The 20501-nt window shown below is 33.7% G+C and overlaps 1 protein-coding gene and 1 long non-coding RNA gene across 5 annotated transcripts; one reads left to right on the top strand and one right to left on the bottom strand.

The window, feature by feature from the left end:
• On the top strand, positions 859-14930 carry LOC18604234 (ankyrin repeat-containing protein At3g12360). 4 transcript variants are annotated; one of them, XM_007036599.2, is made up of 8 exons: positions 859-1087; positions 1194-1259; positions 4027-4509; positions 4955-5101; positions 5327-5422; positions 5599-5646; positions 6425-6861; positions 14129-14930. In XM_007036599.2, the coding sequence occupies exons 1-8, from the start codon at positions 883-885 to the stop codon at positions 14750-14752; spliced, it is 2106 nt and encodes a 701-aa protein (XP_007036661.2). In that variant the 5' UTR covers positions 859-882; the 3' UTR covers positions 14753-14930. The 4 variants fall into 4 exon arrangements, with proteins under 4 accessions (XP_007036661.2, XP_017972116.1, XP_017972115.1 ...); XM_018116627.1 differs by having other exon boundaries at positions 860-1087; positions 1209-1259; positions 4267-4509; XM_018116626.1 differs by having other exon boundaries at positions 862-1087; positions 4267-4509.
• On the bottom strand, positions 17055-19027 carry LOC108661279. The gene is made up of 3 exons (XR_001927034.1): positions 18960-19027; positions 18732-18796; positions 17055-17434 (listed from the first exon to the last, which is right to left on the bottom strand). It is a non-coding gene; the product is annotated as an uncharacterized LOC108661279 (long non-coding RNA).

The following is a 20501-nucleotide window of genomic DNA, read 5'->3' as shown; positions in this document are numbered from 1 at the left end:
TTTTTCACACAATCAAGAGTGAACTTGAGTTGTTCTATAAGTCAGAAAACCAAAATACTTTCTCTCATTCTCTCATTCTTTTCGTGTTGTACAGGCACCATCAAAAGGTCTGAGGGTTTTAAAAAGTATAATTTTTTGTGAAAAACTCTAATAGCCTCTCCATAACAATGAGAATGAAAAGATCGTTGGGTACATGAAAAAAGATTTGTTAAGCAACCTTCTTCAATTAGGAAGCGAGAGGTAAATTCATCTAAAAAGGTAGGCCCACCTCCCAAAAATATTGTTCATACCAAATTTAAAAAGAAATAATACTTATTGATCAAAAGAAATTTCTATAAATATCATGTCAACTAATATTTATAAACACTCATTAGTATTTTCATATAAGAAGTTACAAATTTATGGTAATATTTTATAAGAAAAAATAAAATTGATAATAGATTGACATTTATACATAATAAAGTATAAATCATATAAACTATACAGTACAGATATACTTAAATCGAAAATTTTTAAATATAAATAGTAGAACTAATTTGTTTTACAATGAAAATTCTAGAATTTTGACGCTATTGTATAATAAAAACGCCATGTCTTTATTTGCCAACTAACGATATATCTGTGAAAGCACGGGTGAGACGCAATCCTTTCATCTCATTTAAATCTCATAGCGTGATAATATGCAACATTCGATTTCTTTACCGACTTTCTCAAATACTGTCTTGGTCTTCCTAATTATTTGAAATTCAAAAAGAAAAGATTGATGACTTATACAAAGGCATCTGTTTCTCCTTTAACGATGAGAAAAAAAAAATCAACAAAGAAGATAAAAAAAGAAAAGAAAAACCTTGGACCCACGTTATAATGTGATGTGAAAGGCTGATGTTGACACAGTTGAATGTCATTATCATTTTCCATTGCTATGTGTTTAGAGAATTTACGTTTCGTCTAGCATTACTTTGTTGTTGGCATAACAGTTTGGACATGGCAACGAACACTTCCTTGAGCAGGAGCAGTCACCAGAAATCATTACAAGACGAGTCTAATTTAGTTGCAGGTCAACAACAGCCGCCAGAAATCACTCCAGGTTATTCACCCATCTCTCTTTCTCTCTCTATGGAAGTTGCTGAGATTGCATAGAGGCCATCTTTGGCTTGAATTAACTTTTTTACCTCTCAAATTTCGTTTTTAAGCTTCCAATTCCACAGCAGTTGAAGGAGCTGAATTGCAAACGGTAGAAGTTAAACCGAGGGCTTCAGGTTATATCTCTCTCTTTTCTTAGCTCATGAGGAAATATTGTTATAGCTTGTCTAGCAGTTGCAGGGATCTGAACCCTTATCTTACTCTGAAAACCAAAATGTCAACCAACTGCCAAATACCCAGTTAAGATCCTATACTAACTTCACTAATTTTACGATTGGGATAACGCATCATGGGGATAGAATAAACATCACGATTAGCCAAGCCTCTTTTTTTTTTTTTTTTTGCAGCAGAGCTCTGAGCAGCTTCATTACCCTTGCTGTTAACATGTGTAATGACAGAGCACTCTTGAAACCCTGTCATTCTTACTTTTGCTTCAGAAATAATTGTACCTACAGAAGGTCTTATCTGGTAGCTGTAGCTTTGTGGCATCACCCTTTAAAATAATGGGAGTTAATTCCATCTCAGCCACAAAATCCAAGGCTTGGTAGCTGCATGCTACTCTTCATTTTACTTTAAGTAACTGTGTCTGACGCATGTCCGACGGTTGATCTTTCAATATATGAAAACGTTTTTTTAAAAAATAAATGGTCCTGTGTGTTGGACATAAGCTGCATGTGCCTCAATTATGACTAGGTAGACGACCAACCTCATGTCTATCGATGCTGAAGCAGCTACGCTAACACGCCCCGTCATCTTGAGCTATTCCTTTCTACTCTAATTCGATTGCTGTTGTAAAGCATCATCGAAATTCACCTTGTAGACATAAGGTGGTGGTTGGGAGCCTGGGACCATGTTACCCTCTGTTTTAGGCTCTGGTTTAGTTACAAAGTTTGAGCCTTATGGTAGTCATCCAAATGGTTGAAACAAAAACTAACTACCTCTTCTATGCCTCTCCTCTTCCCATTTTCCAGATTTGTCTGCTTGTTTTATTATCTTCATTTCTATATTTAGGGTTCTATAGGTAAGTCTCTTTAGGTAATCTATTTGGAAATTTAATTATATATATCAATATTAAAGCTTTTAAAAATTGTCAAATGAATTTATATAATTGCAAATATCCACTTAACTATAAATAAAGAATTGTAAGTTACCGTATTAACATTTTTTTTTGAAAGGTATTAAAGTTGATTTCATTATTTCAAAAGGTGAACAAAAATTACTGCATTTTGATAAATACTGTATTAATGCTTAAATGCAAATTCAAGTTTTTTTTTACATAAATGCAAATTCAAGTTTGAAGTTTGAAAACTTCACCATCACTAAGCATACGTAGAGAATAATAATTTTATTTTGAAAACACATTTTTGTTGTAATAGTTTTAGTTTATGTTTATGCACATTTGGGTCAATAGTAATAAGAATCACCATACTTCCTTGTACGTTATATTTATATATATATATATTGAAAAGCATGAAGTAAGATTTCATTACTTTAGAAAACATACAAAATACTACCACATGCAGTAATGGAGCAAGGAGCCATTAACAGGACATGCCCTGTCATGGCTTCCTCTGGGTGCTGAAAAAAATTTCAAAAATGCATCTGGTTGCCAAATAGGATCAAAATATACCCCAAAAAACTGAAATTGTGTAGTTACTGTGGGTGCTGCCAATCTCCTTTTAGCAGCTGAAATTGTGTAATTACTGACTGTTCTCAAAACTAGCTTTTATGCCAAAAGGAGCCTTTTACCATCAAGTATATATAAGACTCTGCATGACATTCAAGCTTTCGCTATCAATAAAATACCATCTTTCAGAAAAAACAAAAAATACCCCCTGAAACAAAGGGTCTACTCCCAGGCGTTTCAGAAAGAGCCCGGGACCAGGTTATGACATCCCATTGCATCCAAATAGCCTCATACTGTCATGGATACCGCTAAAGCTAGACCCGCATGTACAACATATGTCCTACCTATAAACTAATCCCAAATCTAAAGTTCCTCAACGTAAGCCTTCTTAGGCCACGTAGCATAAAAGGCACAAAGGTCGAAAACAGTCCACTCCACCACAGATATCGATTCCACAAGCCCACCGACGCCCTGCTTTCAATAAAACTCAGGCTGTAGCCCAAACAAGTAACCATTCTTAGCCAACAATTTTCTAAAGGTAGAAAGATGATCTCGTAACATAGTACAAACTTTCATGAGCCATTCACAAACAAGCAAGCCTTCGACAGGCAGACCCACCATTTCAAAACTTTTCGCAAAATCTATGACAGCCACATTCCGATGTCCATTGACAGCAGTACCTGGAATGATGGTCTCATTTGAGACGACCTGCGACCAGGAAGTTGAGTCCCACCGGCTTTCGCTGCATTAAAAACGAGGGAAAGCTGCGAAGAGCAAAACATCCACTCAAGCCACGCCATTGTGTCACATTTTCCGTAAACTATGGTACCTGTGTTTTCCTCTCTTTTTTTCTTTTCCTTCATCTCTTTCTTCTCTTTTACTTTTTCTTTTTTAATTTTTATTTTTAAAATTTTTCCTAATGCTCTTTTCCAACTATACATCGAAAAATCCAAGTGTTTGAACTTAGTATCTCTAACCCTCCTTTTCTCCTAGTCTGTTCTGACACCACCCTTACCATCTCCCTCTCCAAACTCCCCCTCCTCTGTTCAGCAGAACCGTGATCGACCCTCATCACCAGCAAAACTTCCACATCACCAGCACTATGTTCTATATTTTTAAATTTGCTTAATAGTTAGAGACACACGTCTGAAATTTTTTAGCTAACTATAAGGGAGACAATACAAAAATAATTTATTGCATGCTTTGATTATTTATCTTCTCCTTAAATTTGAAAGACAATAAATACTATAATGCAGGGATCGAGATTCCTTCCCGCAATCTTCTTTTGACCTTGCTCCAGTATATCTCTAGTGGTGACTTAGTTTCCGTGAACGACTTCCTTAACAACTACTCCTTTCCATTAAATGCTGAATTTTTTCACTATAGATCTGTTCTTCATGCGGCAATTATTCTTGGTCACTTGAAGATTTTTAAGTTATTGGTAAGCTTTGCGTCAGACGAAGACCTTCAATTAACAGATTATAATAGTAATACAGCCATGAGCTTTGCTGCTATGCATGGCAACACTGAGATTGCAGAATGCTTGTTTAGAAGGAACAAAAACTTGGTTACTACTGTAAATTTGCAAGGAAATTCTCCAGTTTTGCTGGCATGTAGGGGAGGCCACAAGGATACACTTGGCTATCTGTACTCCGTGACTCCGATTGATTTCCTACTCTCAGAAAATAAAATTCATGGATCCAGGTTACTCAATGCTTGTATTCTGTCCAAACAATTTGGTAAGAGTCGTAAACTCCGTATATAGGAACTAAAATTGAGAATTATTAATTGTTTCAATCTTATCATCGTTTAAAACAAGATCAATCACTCACAATGACACATGATACTCCTCGTGCTTTAGTTTTTTATTTTTATTTTTTTGAGTAGTCTATCTCTTTATCTGAATATGATAGTCAACAAAAAATATTCTCCTTTTTTAAGATTCTTCATGCTTGTTACATCACTTCTATTTAAACTTGATATATGGCAAGTTAATTATTAAATAAATTTAAAAGTGAGATGCATCAATTCATGGTTGAATTAACTAATGTATAAATAAGATATAAATTAATTATTGATATATTAAGTGAGCAAAGTTTTTGGGATCACTAGTATTTTCATTTTTGTACGTTGATGTTATTAGAATTCTAACAAATTATATACAATTTTTCTGTGTTTCATCAGATGTTGCTTTCGATCTAATCCGACAATGTCCGGCCATAAGCTTAACTATTGATATCTATTACATTCCACTTGTTGGGCTTGCTACTGAAAAATCCTTGTATCTCAGTGGAAGTAGGCTTGCATTTTGGCAACGATGGATCTATTATTGTAAGATCAATTCCTTTTCTTATTCTGTAAAATATTTAATTTGATTTCGAATTAAGAATAATATTAATTTATTAGTTATTGCCAAAACAAAACAAAAAAAAAATTGCAAGTCCAACTGGAAGAGTAATTGTAAAGAAGATAGGTAGTTCAATTGAAAATAAGACATGAGAAAGGGGATGAGATATGCCTAGGTTTAAATATACTAATATTAGCTTCATATTCAAGGCTTGAAGGAAAACAAACCACCTGCCTCCACTTATGCTTTTACTTATATTTCTGAACGGAGACAGAGCGAAGGGAACAAGAGCGTCATTACGCAAGGTATGTTGCTGCCATAAAAAAGGAACAATGCATCAAATAAGAAAACTAATTTTGCTGCAATTTTCCTTCGAAGTTTTCTTTTTAAAAAATTTAAGGTATGTTTCTGCCAACCTTTTTGCCTTGGAATTAATTTTTCTTCAGCAGCATTGTCTAAATCATATGGGTTCGTATTGCAGTTGCGAAGAAGCTACTCGGATTGGGCTCAAATCTTCTAAATATGTTTGGTTCGTATGTCTACTCATCTCACTTAGAGTGTAAATGTGCCCGGTCTGGTCCGTCTAGGTCGCCTGTTGGCACCTTAATACCCCAAGCCCAAGCTCAACCATTTGTTTAAATTAGATTTATTGTTAAAAATTCAAAATTATGATATTAACATTTTAATATGTTTTAAATATATTTTAAATTAAAGTATATTATTTATTTAACATAACAATATACTGAATTTGGGTTCAAAACTCATCCGGATCGAGCCAAGCTTACAAACTCGATGGATAACTTGTTTCATGAGCATCTCTATCTCACCTAAAACCTAAAGCTTATTGTTATTATTATTATTATTAGTATTAGAGTAAACAAATTGCACCATTGACTCTATAATTTAATTTGTATATATCATATTTGTTCTCATAGTTGGAAGCATACATTTTTGTTTTTAAACTTATAATCTGTTATAAAAAGAAATCATTTCATCAATTTAACTGTTAAGTTACTAAACGATAAATATGTGTTGTTGAAGTGTAATATTTCTCAATTGAAAAGTTAATGAGAAAATTAACGATTAAATTGTTTAATATAAATTAAAAATTTTGAATTTCAAAATGAAAATATAAATTAAAAGATTTAAAGAAAAGATGTAAAGTTTAAAATTATAAAGAGGAAATACATGTTGTTTATAATTATTATTATTATTATTATTTCGGCAAGTTTTCGAGAAACCGGTTATCTTCTTTTCTACAACTTTGTATTTAAAGCTTAGACTTACGCATCCTGATTTTGATGCAGGAATTGAACAAATATATGATTTAAAGTCGGATCATGCCAATGCCAAGGAACTTTTATGCCGGATTGCCAAATATATATCTACTCTTGATAAAGCACAAATCCTCCAAGGTGTAGTGCATTCCGCAATGATTGGAGCTGCCAAGCTCGGGGTAACGGAGTTTATAATTGAGATGAGCAAAGCCAATCCAGATATAATGTCGTTCACTGACGAACATGGTAGAAACATATTCATGATTGCAGCCATATACCGTCAAGAGAAAGTTTTTAGCCTCATTTGTGGGATTCCTGCTTTGACGGGGCAACTCCTTCCTTATGTGGATATTTATGGCAATGCCTTATTACATTTGGCAGCGGAGTTGGGTCCTAATTCTGAAGCTAAGCTTACGCAAATATCAGGTGCAGCTCTGCAGATGCAAAGAGAATTACAGTGGTTTACGGTATTCATCTTTCTTCTTATACTTATGTAGCTTATTTTTACTATTTTTATTAACTGAGTCAGCATCCCCAAAATATAATTAAAAGTTGATAATAATTTCACTAACAGTCCAAATATTACTATTATCTTTTATCAGTTGGTTAAAAGTTTAATTTCGTTAATATTAGACCATTAGAATCAAACAGAAATTACACCCATAAAGAGTTTCTACCGCCAAGCTGGCATAGAGTAAATCATAGCCGTCAACTCCTAGCTTCGCCTGAGAGTTTGCAAAGAAATTAGCTTCCCTAAGAGCATGTTGAAAAATCACCTTCGTGATGTTTTTTTGTAACCTCTCATTCTCTAGGAAAATCTTAAAGTATTCCCACGGCCTCACCAATTCTTTTGTCACCCATGAAACCCCAATCAGAGTCAGATTAAATAAATCTAATGTAGTTTTGATAGCAACCACCTCTGCATAGTTTGAATCTTAGAACAATCCCCTGTACTTAAAATAATTCTCCTCAATGTCCTGACTTTCACGCAAGATCCCAATACCTTATGTTCCACCAAGTCACCCCCATAACTGTACTTTAGCTGAACAAACTTAACTTCCAGTAACATAGCCCGAACCCGACTCAAAATTCCACAATGCAATGCCACCCCTTACTAGTCGACACAACCCATAAAAATTGTTTCGAGCAACCAAAAACATAACAATTACAAAGGTAAGGAGAAAGTGTAGAAATGGCTTAAAGTCTCACCCAAACAGAAACAAAAACATCAACCTGAGACTAAGACAACAAAGTCAGACCACAAATTCAAAACCGATCGAATCACCCAAACATAATAAAAATCAAAGCAGTAAATATCATACCATTCCACCGTCTCACTGCGACTTTTGCTTCATGATTTCCTCCATTATCTGTTGCTCCTCCTCAACATATTAGTCAACCCCAGCTGCTTCCCAATATTCCATGTATCCTTATACCCTCATTTTTTCTTGTAAAATCTCCACCAGAGAGTGAATCATTGGCAATCGGTGCTACCCTTGTTTTTTGCTCTCCCTTTTAGTAGCTTTTTTGCCTTTCTTCTTGAATCTTTTCTGTTTCCTGGAGATGGAATTCGGAAGCTTCTCTTCAATTTCATCATAATTCTTCCACTTTTCATATTTTCGGCCGACAATCTAGTGTTTCCAACCCCGCCTCCCATTGCAGGTACCAAAGGTTTTCCTCAACTGTGTAGCCCTCCTTTCCGGCAGTTCTTCAAAAGTATCACAGGGGCTGTCACATCTTTGATCAACTGCGATGTACCTTCCTCTAAGACTAGTTTCTCTCTCACCTTCAACCCACCATTAATTGACTCGGTTACCTGAGCTGGAAAATATTTCCTCTCCGTTGCAGGACTTACATTGAATGTTACAATTGATATAGAGAGACGAACTCCGGCTCAACCTCTAACCCTTGGATATCATAGAGTCGGTTTCCCACTCTCAGTTTGATAACACCTTTAATTTTCATTTTTTCATTGGTAACAATTTGCATTGCACTCCTGAAAAGAGTTTGGCATTTCAAGGATTTTCCGTCCATGCAAATGGACTCCCCCACCGTATTAGCAATGTTCCTGAACATGAACACATTCCAAGCGTGCAAAGGCACACCATAGTACGCAATCCATGTCTGTCGACTGGTATAAGTAAACTCATCCAACCATTCTTTAACATAATCAAACCATTCCTCAAGCCATGCCCCCTTAGACTCTTTCATGGCTTCGGAAAAAGCCCTTGTCTTGGAAAGATATCAGCAACTGCTTTCCAGATATTCTTCTTACCTCCAGGCTTTATACGCCTCTCATCGCATATGTTCCGAGACCATGCTTGGCTCGGTAAACTTAATTTTACAGTTTCGACAACACTGAGTTCCAGGCAGTGTAATTTCTCCTCGTCCACAACGGATTCACATTCAGCTCTACTGCAACCAGCTATTTTTTCTTTTTGCTAGTTCGCGCTTCGCTCAGTCTCACTTTCACCCATCAACGCCTGAGCATGAGTTTTCCTACCTTCAACCTTTGTGTCACACTTACCCACCTCACCATGGAGTTGTTAACCTATATTGCTCATATCTAATTCAAGATAATCTTGCCATTTTCAACCACATCTCGAACAAAGTGATAATGGGCATCAATGTGCTTTGTACGTGAGTGGAAAGCTGGGTTTCTAGCCAAAAGAAGAGCACTGTGGCTATCACTATTAACACAAATAACTTCCTGTTGTCTCATCATCAATTCCTTAAGAAGCCTTTGTAGCCATGTAGCTTTGTAGCTTCCTTGCAAGCATGTTTTGTTGCCATGTATTCTACCTTCGTTGTTGATAATGCTACAATTGATTATAGTTTTGATTCTTAGGTGATTGCACCTCCTAACATGGTAAAAATATAACCTGTAGTAGATCTTCTTTTATGCATATCACCAGCAAAATTTACATCAACAAAACCAATGCATTGCGGCGTTAAGTGTCCAAAACATAATGAGACATTTTGTGTCCCTCCTAGATATCTAAGGATCCACTTAACAGCCATCCAATGATCACAACTTGGATTTGCCATATATTTATTAACTACTCCCACTACTTGTGCAAGGTCTGGTCTTGTACATACCATGGCAAACATAAGGCACCCTGCTACTGATGAATATGCTACCTAAGACATCGCTAACTTCTCCGCTTCAGTGCTGGGAGATAATTCTGAAGACAATTTAATGTGAACAAGAAATGGGGTGCTTATTGGTTTTGCATTCTGCATATTGAAGCACAGCAAAATTCTTTCTATGTAACCTTTTTAACATAACTAGATCTTTCTGTCCTTTCTTTCTCTGAGTATCTTTATCCCAAGAATTTGATTCACAGTTCCCAAATCCTTCATTTCAAATTCCCCAACCAATTGAACTTTTAGGGTAGACATTTGTTCCAAATTATTGCTTGCAATAATCATGTCGTTCACATATAATAACAAGGTACAAAAACAGCCATTATTAAAATTAGAAACATAAACACAATGGTCAGCTTCACATCTTCTAAAACCCAAGCTCACAATGAAGGAATCAGATCGCTTATACCAACACCTAGGCGCTTGCTTAAAATCGTAAAGCGGTTTGTTCAGCTGACAAACCAGATTTACTTTCTTCAACAAAGCCTTCCAGTTGTGACATATAGATTTCTTCATTCAAATCACCATGTAAAAAAGCTGTTTTCACATCTAATTATTCCAACTCAAAATTATCAGCAGCAGCAAGAGTCAAAACAACTCTAATAGTAGGCAAACGAACAACTGGAGAAATACCTCATCAAAATCAATATCTGGTTTTTTAGCATACCCATTTACTATAAGCCTAGCCTTATATCTTTCCACATTCCCATCTAAATCATTTTTCAGTTTGTAAACCCATCGACAGCCAATAGCTTTTCGATCTTCAAGTAACTGAACAATGTTCCAAGTCTCATTTTTATGGAAGGACTCCATCTTCTCCTCCATGGCACATCTTCATTCATTTGAATAAATGGAGTCACAAGGCTCTTTATAGGATGTAGGCTCTTGTTCTTCTGCTAATGCAACATAAGCACTAACACAATTAGTTTGAGACTTTAAAGGAGTGATATAATCATCGTACATGGCTGAAGGCTTAATTGTCCTTCGAGAACATGTTGCATTTCATGAGGGTCTACAAGAGAAAACTCTTCATTGGATAATTCTCACTCAAGTTCATTTTGAGACATATCTTCATCAACACTTGCTTCCTGCTCAATTATAATCTTCCTTGCTTCTTGCTTTTCAATAATGCTTTTAAAAACATTTTCATTAAAAGTAACATCTCGGCTAAAAATAATCTTGCCAGCAATAGGATCCCACAATCTGTACCCATTTCTATCGATCTCATAGCCAAGAAATATACATTTTTTTGAATTCTTATCAAATTTAGTTCTTTGTTTTGTAGGAACCCAAACATAAGCATCATAACCAAACACACGCAAGAAAGATTAATTTATAGGTTTCCCTGTCCAAACGTCTTTTAGAACTTTCAAATCAAAAGACACTACAAGAGAACGATTAATTAAGTAACAAGCAGTACTTACAGTTTTTGCCTAGAATTTCTCACCTAGCCTTACAGTGCTCATCATACTTCTAGCACGTTCCAGGAGAGTGAGATTCATTCTCTCTGCAACACTATTTTGCTGTGGTGTTCTTGGCACTGTTAGTTGTTTTTTAATACCATGTTCACTGCAAAAAACATTAAACTCCTTGGAGTAAAATTCTCCTCCATTATCAGTTTAGAGAGATTTAATTTTCAAAACCTTTTGATTCTCAACTAGTGCTTTGAACATCTTGAATTTCTCAAAAACATTTGACTTATTTTTTAGCATAAAAATCCATACCTTGGGGGAGAAATCGTCAATAAAAGTCACAAAGTAGGAACATCCATCAATAGCAATAGCAGGTACTTCAAAAGGTTTTGGTTAAATCCAAAAAGTGCCAACATGGATTAAATCCAAAAAATTTTGACTTCTTTTTGTAGATAAAGAGAAAGCCAATCTATGTTGCTTTCCATACAGACAATCTTGACAAAAACTTGTAGAAACAGATTTGAAACTAGGAAGAAGCTTTTGGTTTGTAAGTACTTGAAGTCCACGATTACTTATGTGCCCCAACCGCCTATGCCAAACCATGGAGAGGTCGGACTTGTCCCCGACGATAGTAGCTTTTCCAACTAAGGTTTCACCAATCAATTTGTATAGATTGTCCTTCAATTCTCCTTTGGCTACCACCATGATGCCTTGCATAACCTTCATATGACAATTTTTCCCAACAAATTGCATATTAAGTTTGTCAAACATCCCTAGGGACAGAATACTCTGCTTCAAAGTAAGTACATGTCGAACATCCAAAATGGTGAGAACACAGTGATCAAACATCTTGATTCTCATCTCTCTAATTCCCATTACTTGACATTCCCCGTTGTCAACCATGTAAACAATGCCAACTTCACATGGTTTATAAGTGTGAAACCATTCCTTGTGTGGAGTCATATGAAAGATGCTCCAAAATCAAGAATCCATTGATTTAGGACTTCTGTTTTTTCTAATGTTGTTGTTAATGCATTTACATATTCTGCTATTGATGTGTTTTCTACTATGATACCAAGAGAATTACCAGTCCCAAGATTCTCATTTCTCCGGTGTTTGTAATCCTTTTCACATGCCTTAACTTGCCGCAATTCCAACACTTTGTCAATTTCTTCTTGCCTTTAAACTTAGATCTTGATTTTTCTTTGTCACCAAATTTCTTTTAGTGGATTTACCTCGAGCATACATAGCATCACCAAGATTAGATTGAGTGGATTTACACCTCATTTCCTCTGTTAGTAGTGATGTTACAATGGAATCCACATAAAAAACCTTCACATGGCTTAGATTCATAATCAAATTATCCCAAGAATCAAGCATAGAACAAAGTAGGATACTTGCCTTTTCTTCATCATTAATCTTAACATCAAGGGCCTGAAGCTTACTGACAAGTGAATTGAATTGGTTAAGATGTTCTTGCACAGAATCTCCATCTCTCATTTTCAAATTATACAACTAAAGCCTCAGGAAGATTTTGTTCATCAAAGACTTGCCTTCATAAATACTTTTGAGCTTGTCCCATAGACCTATTGCGGATGTCTCTATCTCTATATTGAACAAAATATTATCTTTTAAAACTAGCTGCAAATTTGCCAAGGCCATTTCATCCTTTTCAGCAAATTGCTTGTCAGTCATGCCTTTAGGTCTGTATTCCTTTATAAAGAGGGCAGCAACACAGCCATCCTTCACAAGTACTGTATGCATCTTCAATTTTCATAGTGCAAAATTTGTTCCATAAAAACGTGGAATCTCAAATTTTGTTCCAAACTTCCCTCTCATCTTGATCAGCACGAACAAAAAACCCCTTCAACTTGGCTCGAATACCAAAATAATAAAAAGATATCAAGTACAAAGAGCCAAATATAGTAGAACAAACAGGAAATTGAAAGATAAACACAATAAAATATGTAAGGAATAAATGACCTCTGTATTAAAAGAAATAGTGTAAGATTAAAGAGTAGATAAAGATCTGAAATTGATGATAAAAACAAAAGACTTGACGTTATTTATAGAAGATTCTCTTTCCTAATTTTATGCAAAAATCGTGGCTTCACAGATTATAGCAATCTGTTACTTTGACTCCCACTTTATTAAGACTCTACCAATGGATAATATTGGCTCAATCTTCAATAGTTTCTTGTGTCCCCATCCATTGGTCTCACACTTGGTCCCGCCGTTGTCTCACTTTCTCTTGCCATTTTTAATTTCTTCTCTTTTAAAGCATGGCATTTCGATAACCATTAGCCAAGAGAATAGTGTGTTGCTAGTAGCAATAACTATCGATTCCCAAACTAAATAACCAAAGTATAATGTATCCTAAACAGAAAATAAATCCTAAAAAGGCTCGTGAAATGTCTTTTTTTTTTTGGCTATCTGAAATACATCATAATTTAGTCTAACTATATTAGTGTGATCTGTAAAATAATTAATGAAAGTAGAAGTTTGAATATTTAATTGTACATTTTTGAACTTTGGATATCAAATCAAATATTTGATTATAATTAGACTATCAAAATTCAAAAAGTGTAATTAACTTATTTCCTAGTAAATAGCCTAAAATATATAAATTCAACTAAGATTTGCATGATAATGTCAATTAAGATTTGTAGTTTGTTTACATCACAAAATAAAGGATCATTTTCAATGAAACTTTTCAGTGAATTTCTTATACATAATTCCTTTCATAAATTAATAAAAAGTTAAGGAATTATATGTACGAGAAAAGAAGAAAATTTATGAAAGGAAAATGACTCCTTTAATGCATAGGAGATCTCATTACATTAAATTTTTTCCATGATATTGATGAAAACATAAATGTTCATTCCTCGCATTCATTTTTCGTAGCTTAGAATTTGGTACTATTATCACATATGTCAAAATAATCATTTTGCAAACATTAATAATCAAGCAAAATATGTACTCAATGAGGCATTTAAGGTTAAAATTTCATATTCAAATATAGAAATTAATTTTGACTTCAAATAATGAGATAGGTGAGATAAGATTTATTGAACGGAAAAATGTTACATCAAACTTTAATTAGAGCTCAAATTCACATCTACAAAATGAAAATGGTGAAGTTGAATATATTCCCTTATGTAAATTATGAATGCAGGAGACGAAGAACATTCTGCCACAAGTGCATGCACGATATACAAATAATAAGATGCAAACTGCTAAACAAATATTTGATGAAACCCACAAGGACTTGCGTAAACAAGGGGAGGAATGGATGAAGCAACTAGCAAGTTCATCAACAGTTGTGGGTACTCTTATCATGACTATTATGTTTGCTGCAGCGTTTACTGTTCCTGGTGGTAACGACCAAAACAATGGTTTCCCCATATTCTTAACTAGCGGGCATAAGCATGAAGTTGCATTTATGATATTTATAATATCAGATGCCATTTCTCTTTTTGCTTCTTCTACTTCGGTGTTGATGTTTCTTGGCATTCTCACTACACGTTATGCAATGGAAGATTTCCTTACATCTTTACCTAACAAGTTGATTATTGGCCTTTCCACTCTCTTCATTTCTATAGCGACAATGATGGCAGCCTTTTGTGCTAGCTTGGTTATAATGCTACAAGGGCGACTGTGGATAATCATTCCAATCATTTTACTTGCAAGTATTCCAATCACTCTCTTCGCCTGGTTGCAGTTTCCTCTCCTTGTAGAAGTAATTGTTTCAACTTATGGAGCAGGAATCTTTGATAGGAAAATGAAGCCTTGGATCTAGTTAAATGTATTACCAGCATCGAGAGATAATTTGTTAAGCTTTGGCCTTAGCTGAATCTAGAAATGACGTATGTTTGTACGGTTTTCCTTTTTCTTTGCTTTGCAGAAATTGTGTGCTATTTTTCACTTGTAAATAGGTGTCTTATTTTTCCATTACAATAAAATCATTTTTAAAAATACTTAAGGCAATAGTTATTATAAATTAATTCTACATAGTACAAATTACAATTACAATTATATAATTTTTATTAATAAATGTACACATAGTAGAAATGATAATTAAACTTACATGATTTTTATCAATATACACGTTCAGTAAAAAAATCAAGTCAGACATATAAAGAAGAAAAGTTAGATGAAACTTGAATTTAGCACCGGAATATTTCATAACTTTTTGACTGTCATTGAAACTAGATTACACCGACCAAAGACTAGTAATTTCTTTTATTGCTCAATCAAATATGAATTTTATTAAGAATCAATATGGATCAGTGAGGCAAAGGAAATGATTCCCCTGTCCGAAAATTAAACAAAAGAAAACACACCCCAAGTAGCATTACTAATTACATTGAATTGTCATAACACCTAACTGGATATAACAACAAACATATCACACATCAATACATCAATTTTTGAATTCAAATTGTCCTAAGTACACTGCCTTGACAGCACAATGCATATATAGGGGGGAATATTGCTAAGATTAATATGGATGCCATAAAGCCAAAAACAACGACAATGCCCTTGTTGGTGTTGTGTGTCGATGAATGATTTTAGTGTAATGAAATCCTAAATAACATAAAAATAATTTTATAAAATATTAAAATTTTTTTATAAAAGAATTCAAATTCAATTTTTATAAAGAAGATAAATTAATATACCTATTATGGAATCAAATAATTAAGTCAAAAAATATTTATAATTATTTCTTAACACCATAAATCTTTTACAATTAAGCATTTGACTTATTAATAAGTATATGTATCATCTACTCAAAGATATGTACTTTTAAATTTTTTTTCTATTTAGTCCTTAAACACCTCAATTTTGTTCGATTTAATCTTTATACTATACATTTTAAATATTTAAATGCGCTTAAAACATGGCACAGTTTTTTTTGAAATTTTTTTTCTCAATCTACCACGTCAACATGTCAATGCCATGTCAACATTGCTATGTCATCATATTAGTACCAGGTGGCACTACGATGTCAGCAAATCGGTCACATCAGTGCTAATGTCATCACCTTAATGGCAAAATTAGATGTTGTTAGGAAGAAAGACTAAATTACTTAAATTCTCAAAATCAATGGACTAAATTGCTTCAATTTTGAATGCAATGACTAAATTAATGAAAATGCATGGGTACAAGGACTATTTGGGTTCTTTGACCATATGAAAATAGTGAGATTGTAGAATACTTGTTTAAAAGGAAGAAAAAGGTAATTACTGCAGTAATTAGGAAGGAAGAACTCCATATTACCGGAATGTATCAGATGCCACAAGGATACAACTCGTTATCTATACTCTGTGACTTTGATTGAATGCCTCCTCTCAAACAATGAAATTTGTGGATCGAAGTTACTCTATTTTTGTATTTTGGTCAAACAATTCAGTAAAAGTCATAAACTCTATATGTGGTAACTAAAATTAAGAACTGTTAATTGCTTTGGGTCTTACCATCTAAAAGGTGAGATACATCAATTCATGGTAGTTAATTGATGCATAAATATGAGAGGATATTGTGAGAAATGGCCAACCTCATAAAGCTATTTCAAAAATAATCACTAATATAAAGTTAACTGTTTTACCCAATTTTTTCCATGACTTGACAAATATGCTCTTAAAGTCATTTCAAACAAATTAAATCATTTATCACAATTTTCCATCCCTATTTCTCTCTCCCACATCCTTCTGCTATGCTCTTAATTTCTCTTTCTTGCCATCCAATTTTCAATAATTTTATCAATTTCTCTCTCCCGCATCTGTTTCCTGTGCTCTCGATTTCTCTCTCTTGCCATCCAAGTCTCTTTAATTCTACCACCATCGCCATCTTTCTTTATCTATTTCTCTCCATATTGTTATCGATCTATAGACCGAAGAGCAGAGATGACATCAATGTATGTTCTTAAGTTTATTGGTTTACATTCACAAAACCCCAGAGTAATGGTTTGAAGCTATATGTGAAATCTGTAAATTAGAACACTGCCCAGAATTGTTACATGCCATACCTGCATGTAACAACTCTTATGCACTTGGCGTGTAACAAATCTATCGAATATGGCATGGATTAAATATGACATGTAACTTGATCTCTATCTTTGAATTTCACTATTTATACATTAACACATATCACACATCAATATATAACACCTAACTAGAAATAACAACAAACATATCACACATCAATACATCAATTTTCTAGTTCAAATTGTCTTAAGTACACAACCCTGACAGCACAATGCTTATATAGGGGAGAATATTGCTGAGATTAATATGGATGCCATAATGCCAAAAATAGAGAGAATGCTTTTATCTGGTATAAGTTGGGATTGCTATCCACCAGATGTCCAACATTGGTGCAAAATCAAACGAAGAGTCACCATATTAACAAGGAAAGGTCATCAGTATGCAATATCCTTCCAGTTCCCTTGAATACAGTCCAAATGCAGAACAAAAACAATCTGCCAACAAGTTTTCAAGCACCAAAAATATCAAACAACATTTAGAAACCGCAAAGACTAGCAAATTAATAATGAAGTGTGTACATATACTAATCCTTGGGGCTTTCATAAAGTAAGGACACTTAAGTATGACACTTAAGCAAATTGTTAGAAAAATTATTGATGAATCTTAAAGTTTGAAGTTTAGATTGAAATTGGATCCTGTATTTGAGAATATGTATAAGAATTATGAGTTATAATAGTACTTTGAAGTGTGACCTAAATAGGAAGTAAATTGGGAGTTTGAAACTTGTATTTTTGAAAGTTTGGAGTGGTGAAAATGCTCATTTTGGAGCAAATGTATTGATACATTCACTGATGTATCAATATATTTTTGGCATGAAAACAAAAAGAGGTATTATGTGGATTTTCTATCGATACATTCAAGGCAGAGAGCATTTTGCTTGATTTCTATCGATACATTGCCTCATGTATCGATAAATTTGAAGAAAATCTATAAAAAAGTATCAATACATTCAAAAATTTATTGATACATCCCTAGGTATTTGCAAAAATAAAAAAAGGGGTACGATGCCAAACCTAACCCTGTGATATTCTTACCCCTACACCAGGATTAGAGCTAATCACAACACAATCACAATCCCATACAAGAACATACCACGATCAAGCATCAATAGCAAATCATGTCGATTACCTAAGTCATGGTAAATCAAAGACCTTCTCAATCCACATTCACAACACTCACACACAAGAGAATTTTCATCAATCGCAATCATTATCTCATCTAGTGTCTCGTATACACACTAGCCCGAAGGTTGGACTAATCGAGGGAAATGTTCAAAACATTGAAAGGGCTTGTCCCCCTTTGTTAAAAACTACTACATATTAAGATATTATCTTATACATAATAAATTTTAAAGCCACTTCCAAAACATTTTCTCATCTATAAAAACTTTTTTTTATTTATGAAAAACATGCACATCAATAATCCATCAAATCATTCACCCATACTTTCAACTTTACATACTAAAATAGTTTCAAATGTGGTGTACCCACTCATCTTGAAATGTCAGCTTTGATCAACAAGCACAATCCTATTTTAGTGATTCCCTTGGAGTTTCCTTCATTCAATTACATTTAATAATCATAGTAATTATTCCTTAATCCACAAACCACGTAATAATCTAACTAATTTGTTTCAAAATTAGTCAGATTCATCTACAATTAAATTTCTAGCTTAAGTTCATTGTTCTACAAATACCCATGCATAGAAATTTCATAAATCTATCATCCTTACCTTAGGTGAGCTCTAAACAAGGAGAAAATCCATCCAAGTTCTTTAGTTTGTAGAAATCAATAAATCTGGAACAATACACAATATTTGCGAAGTTAAAAACCCAAGATTTAAAGGTTTTAAGAGTGAAAAATACCTTTGTTTCTAAAACTCAAAACCAAGCTCAAATCTTTCAAAAATAAGGATTTGAGTGAAAAATATGTGGAGAGAGCCTTAGAATGGAGAGAATACCTTTGAAAATCAGCTATAAGCTAATAGCCCTAATTGAAAGTGAGGTATTTATAGTTTAAAGCGTGAAAATACCTTTCTGCCTTCATATTTTTTTTTTCAAAAATTGGTATCATCTATCAATAAATGGGAGCCATCTATCAATAGATAGACTCCAAAATATTTTAAAAAGTTCTCGGGTTTCTATCTATTGATACATGTCACACATCTATTGATAGATAGGCTTGTCTATAGATAGATGATGAATATCTATATTTTTAGATTCAAACGAAGAATATCTATCGATAGATAGAATCCAATACGCAAAAATAGACTTAAAACCTTGTCCATTTAAACTCCTTTCAATCCTAAACTTTGTAAATCATATCTCGACATCAAAACATGAATTTTTAAAGCTTAAAAATTTAGTTTCAAATGCTCAAAGTATGTCAATTACTTGCTCAATTAAGGATTTCTTATTGAACATTATACATCAAGGGTGGGATTTCACTGTAGAGAGTGGAATGGTCTTTATTATTTAGAGCCAATGAGAGGGGAGAAGGCATTAATAGCCAGCGATTCAATTAATGCAAGTTTATGGCATCGACGTTTAGGTCATCTACTAGTAAATCACATTCCTCTGGTTCCTAATTTATCTATTTCTTTTTATTGCAAGAAGACTTTATTTTGTGATACTCGTTGTAACGCAAAACAAACATGATTACATTTTCCCATTAGTACAAATTAGACAATGCATCCCTTTGACCTAGTACACTGTGATATTTGGGACTTAAACAAAACAAAATCATTCTCTAGATCTCACTATTTTCTAACCATAATGGATGATTTCAATCGAGCAACATGAGTCTTCTTCATGAAATACAAGTCAAAAACCATAATGCATTTATTGTAATTTTTTAATTGGGTTTATACACAATTTAACTTACGAGTTAAGATTTACAAACGGACAATGGCTTAGAATTTACTCATGAGGACTTAATGACTCATTATTTTGATCATGGAATGGAATCAGAAAACCTTACTTTTCATTAACAAGATGAAGTCTTAAAGACACACACACACACACTCACACATACACACAAGGCTTGCTTAGAGTGCAAGCAAAGTAAATAGTATAAAAGGAAATATTCTAATCTTAACTTTTCTTAAAGTGCAAGTAAAGTAAAAAGTTAATAAGAAAAGATTTCATAAAAGAATAATCCCCATAATTATGTGTATGAGAATGGAAATAAAAAATCCTCCAATAGACTTCAAACCCATATAATGTGTTATGTGTTTCCTTAAGAAAAATTGAAATCTTCTATTCAAATTATAGCACGTGATACGAGGTTAATATATATTAGTTACAAGTGGTTCTTAATTACGACAAATGGGTAAGCATTGAATAATTTATTAATATAGGCAGGCAATAAGAATCCATTAGAATGTATTTGAATGAGGTAAGCCCAATTTGTTCTTTAATCTGTCCTTATTTGCCATCTTTTAATTAGTGCCCAAATGGAAAGTTGTAAGTAAAATAATTATTTTTATAAAATAAAAGCATGG

This window comes from Theobroma cacao, chromosome 3 (genome assembly GCF_000208745.1).
Source record: "Theobroma cacao cultivar B97-61/B2 chromosome 3, Criollo_cocoa_genome_V2, whole genome shotgun sequence".
Taxonomy (NCBI): Eukaryota; Viridiplantae; Streptophyta; class Magnoliopsida; order Malvales; family Malvaceae; genus Theobroma; species Theobroma cacao.
The sequence above is the reverse complement of the archived record's forward strand: the minus strand, read 5'-3'. Positions and strand labels throughout refer to the sequence as shown.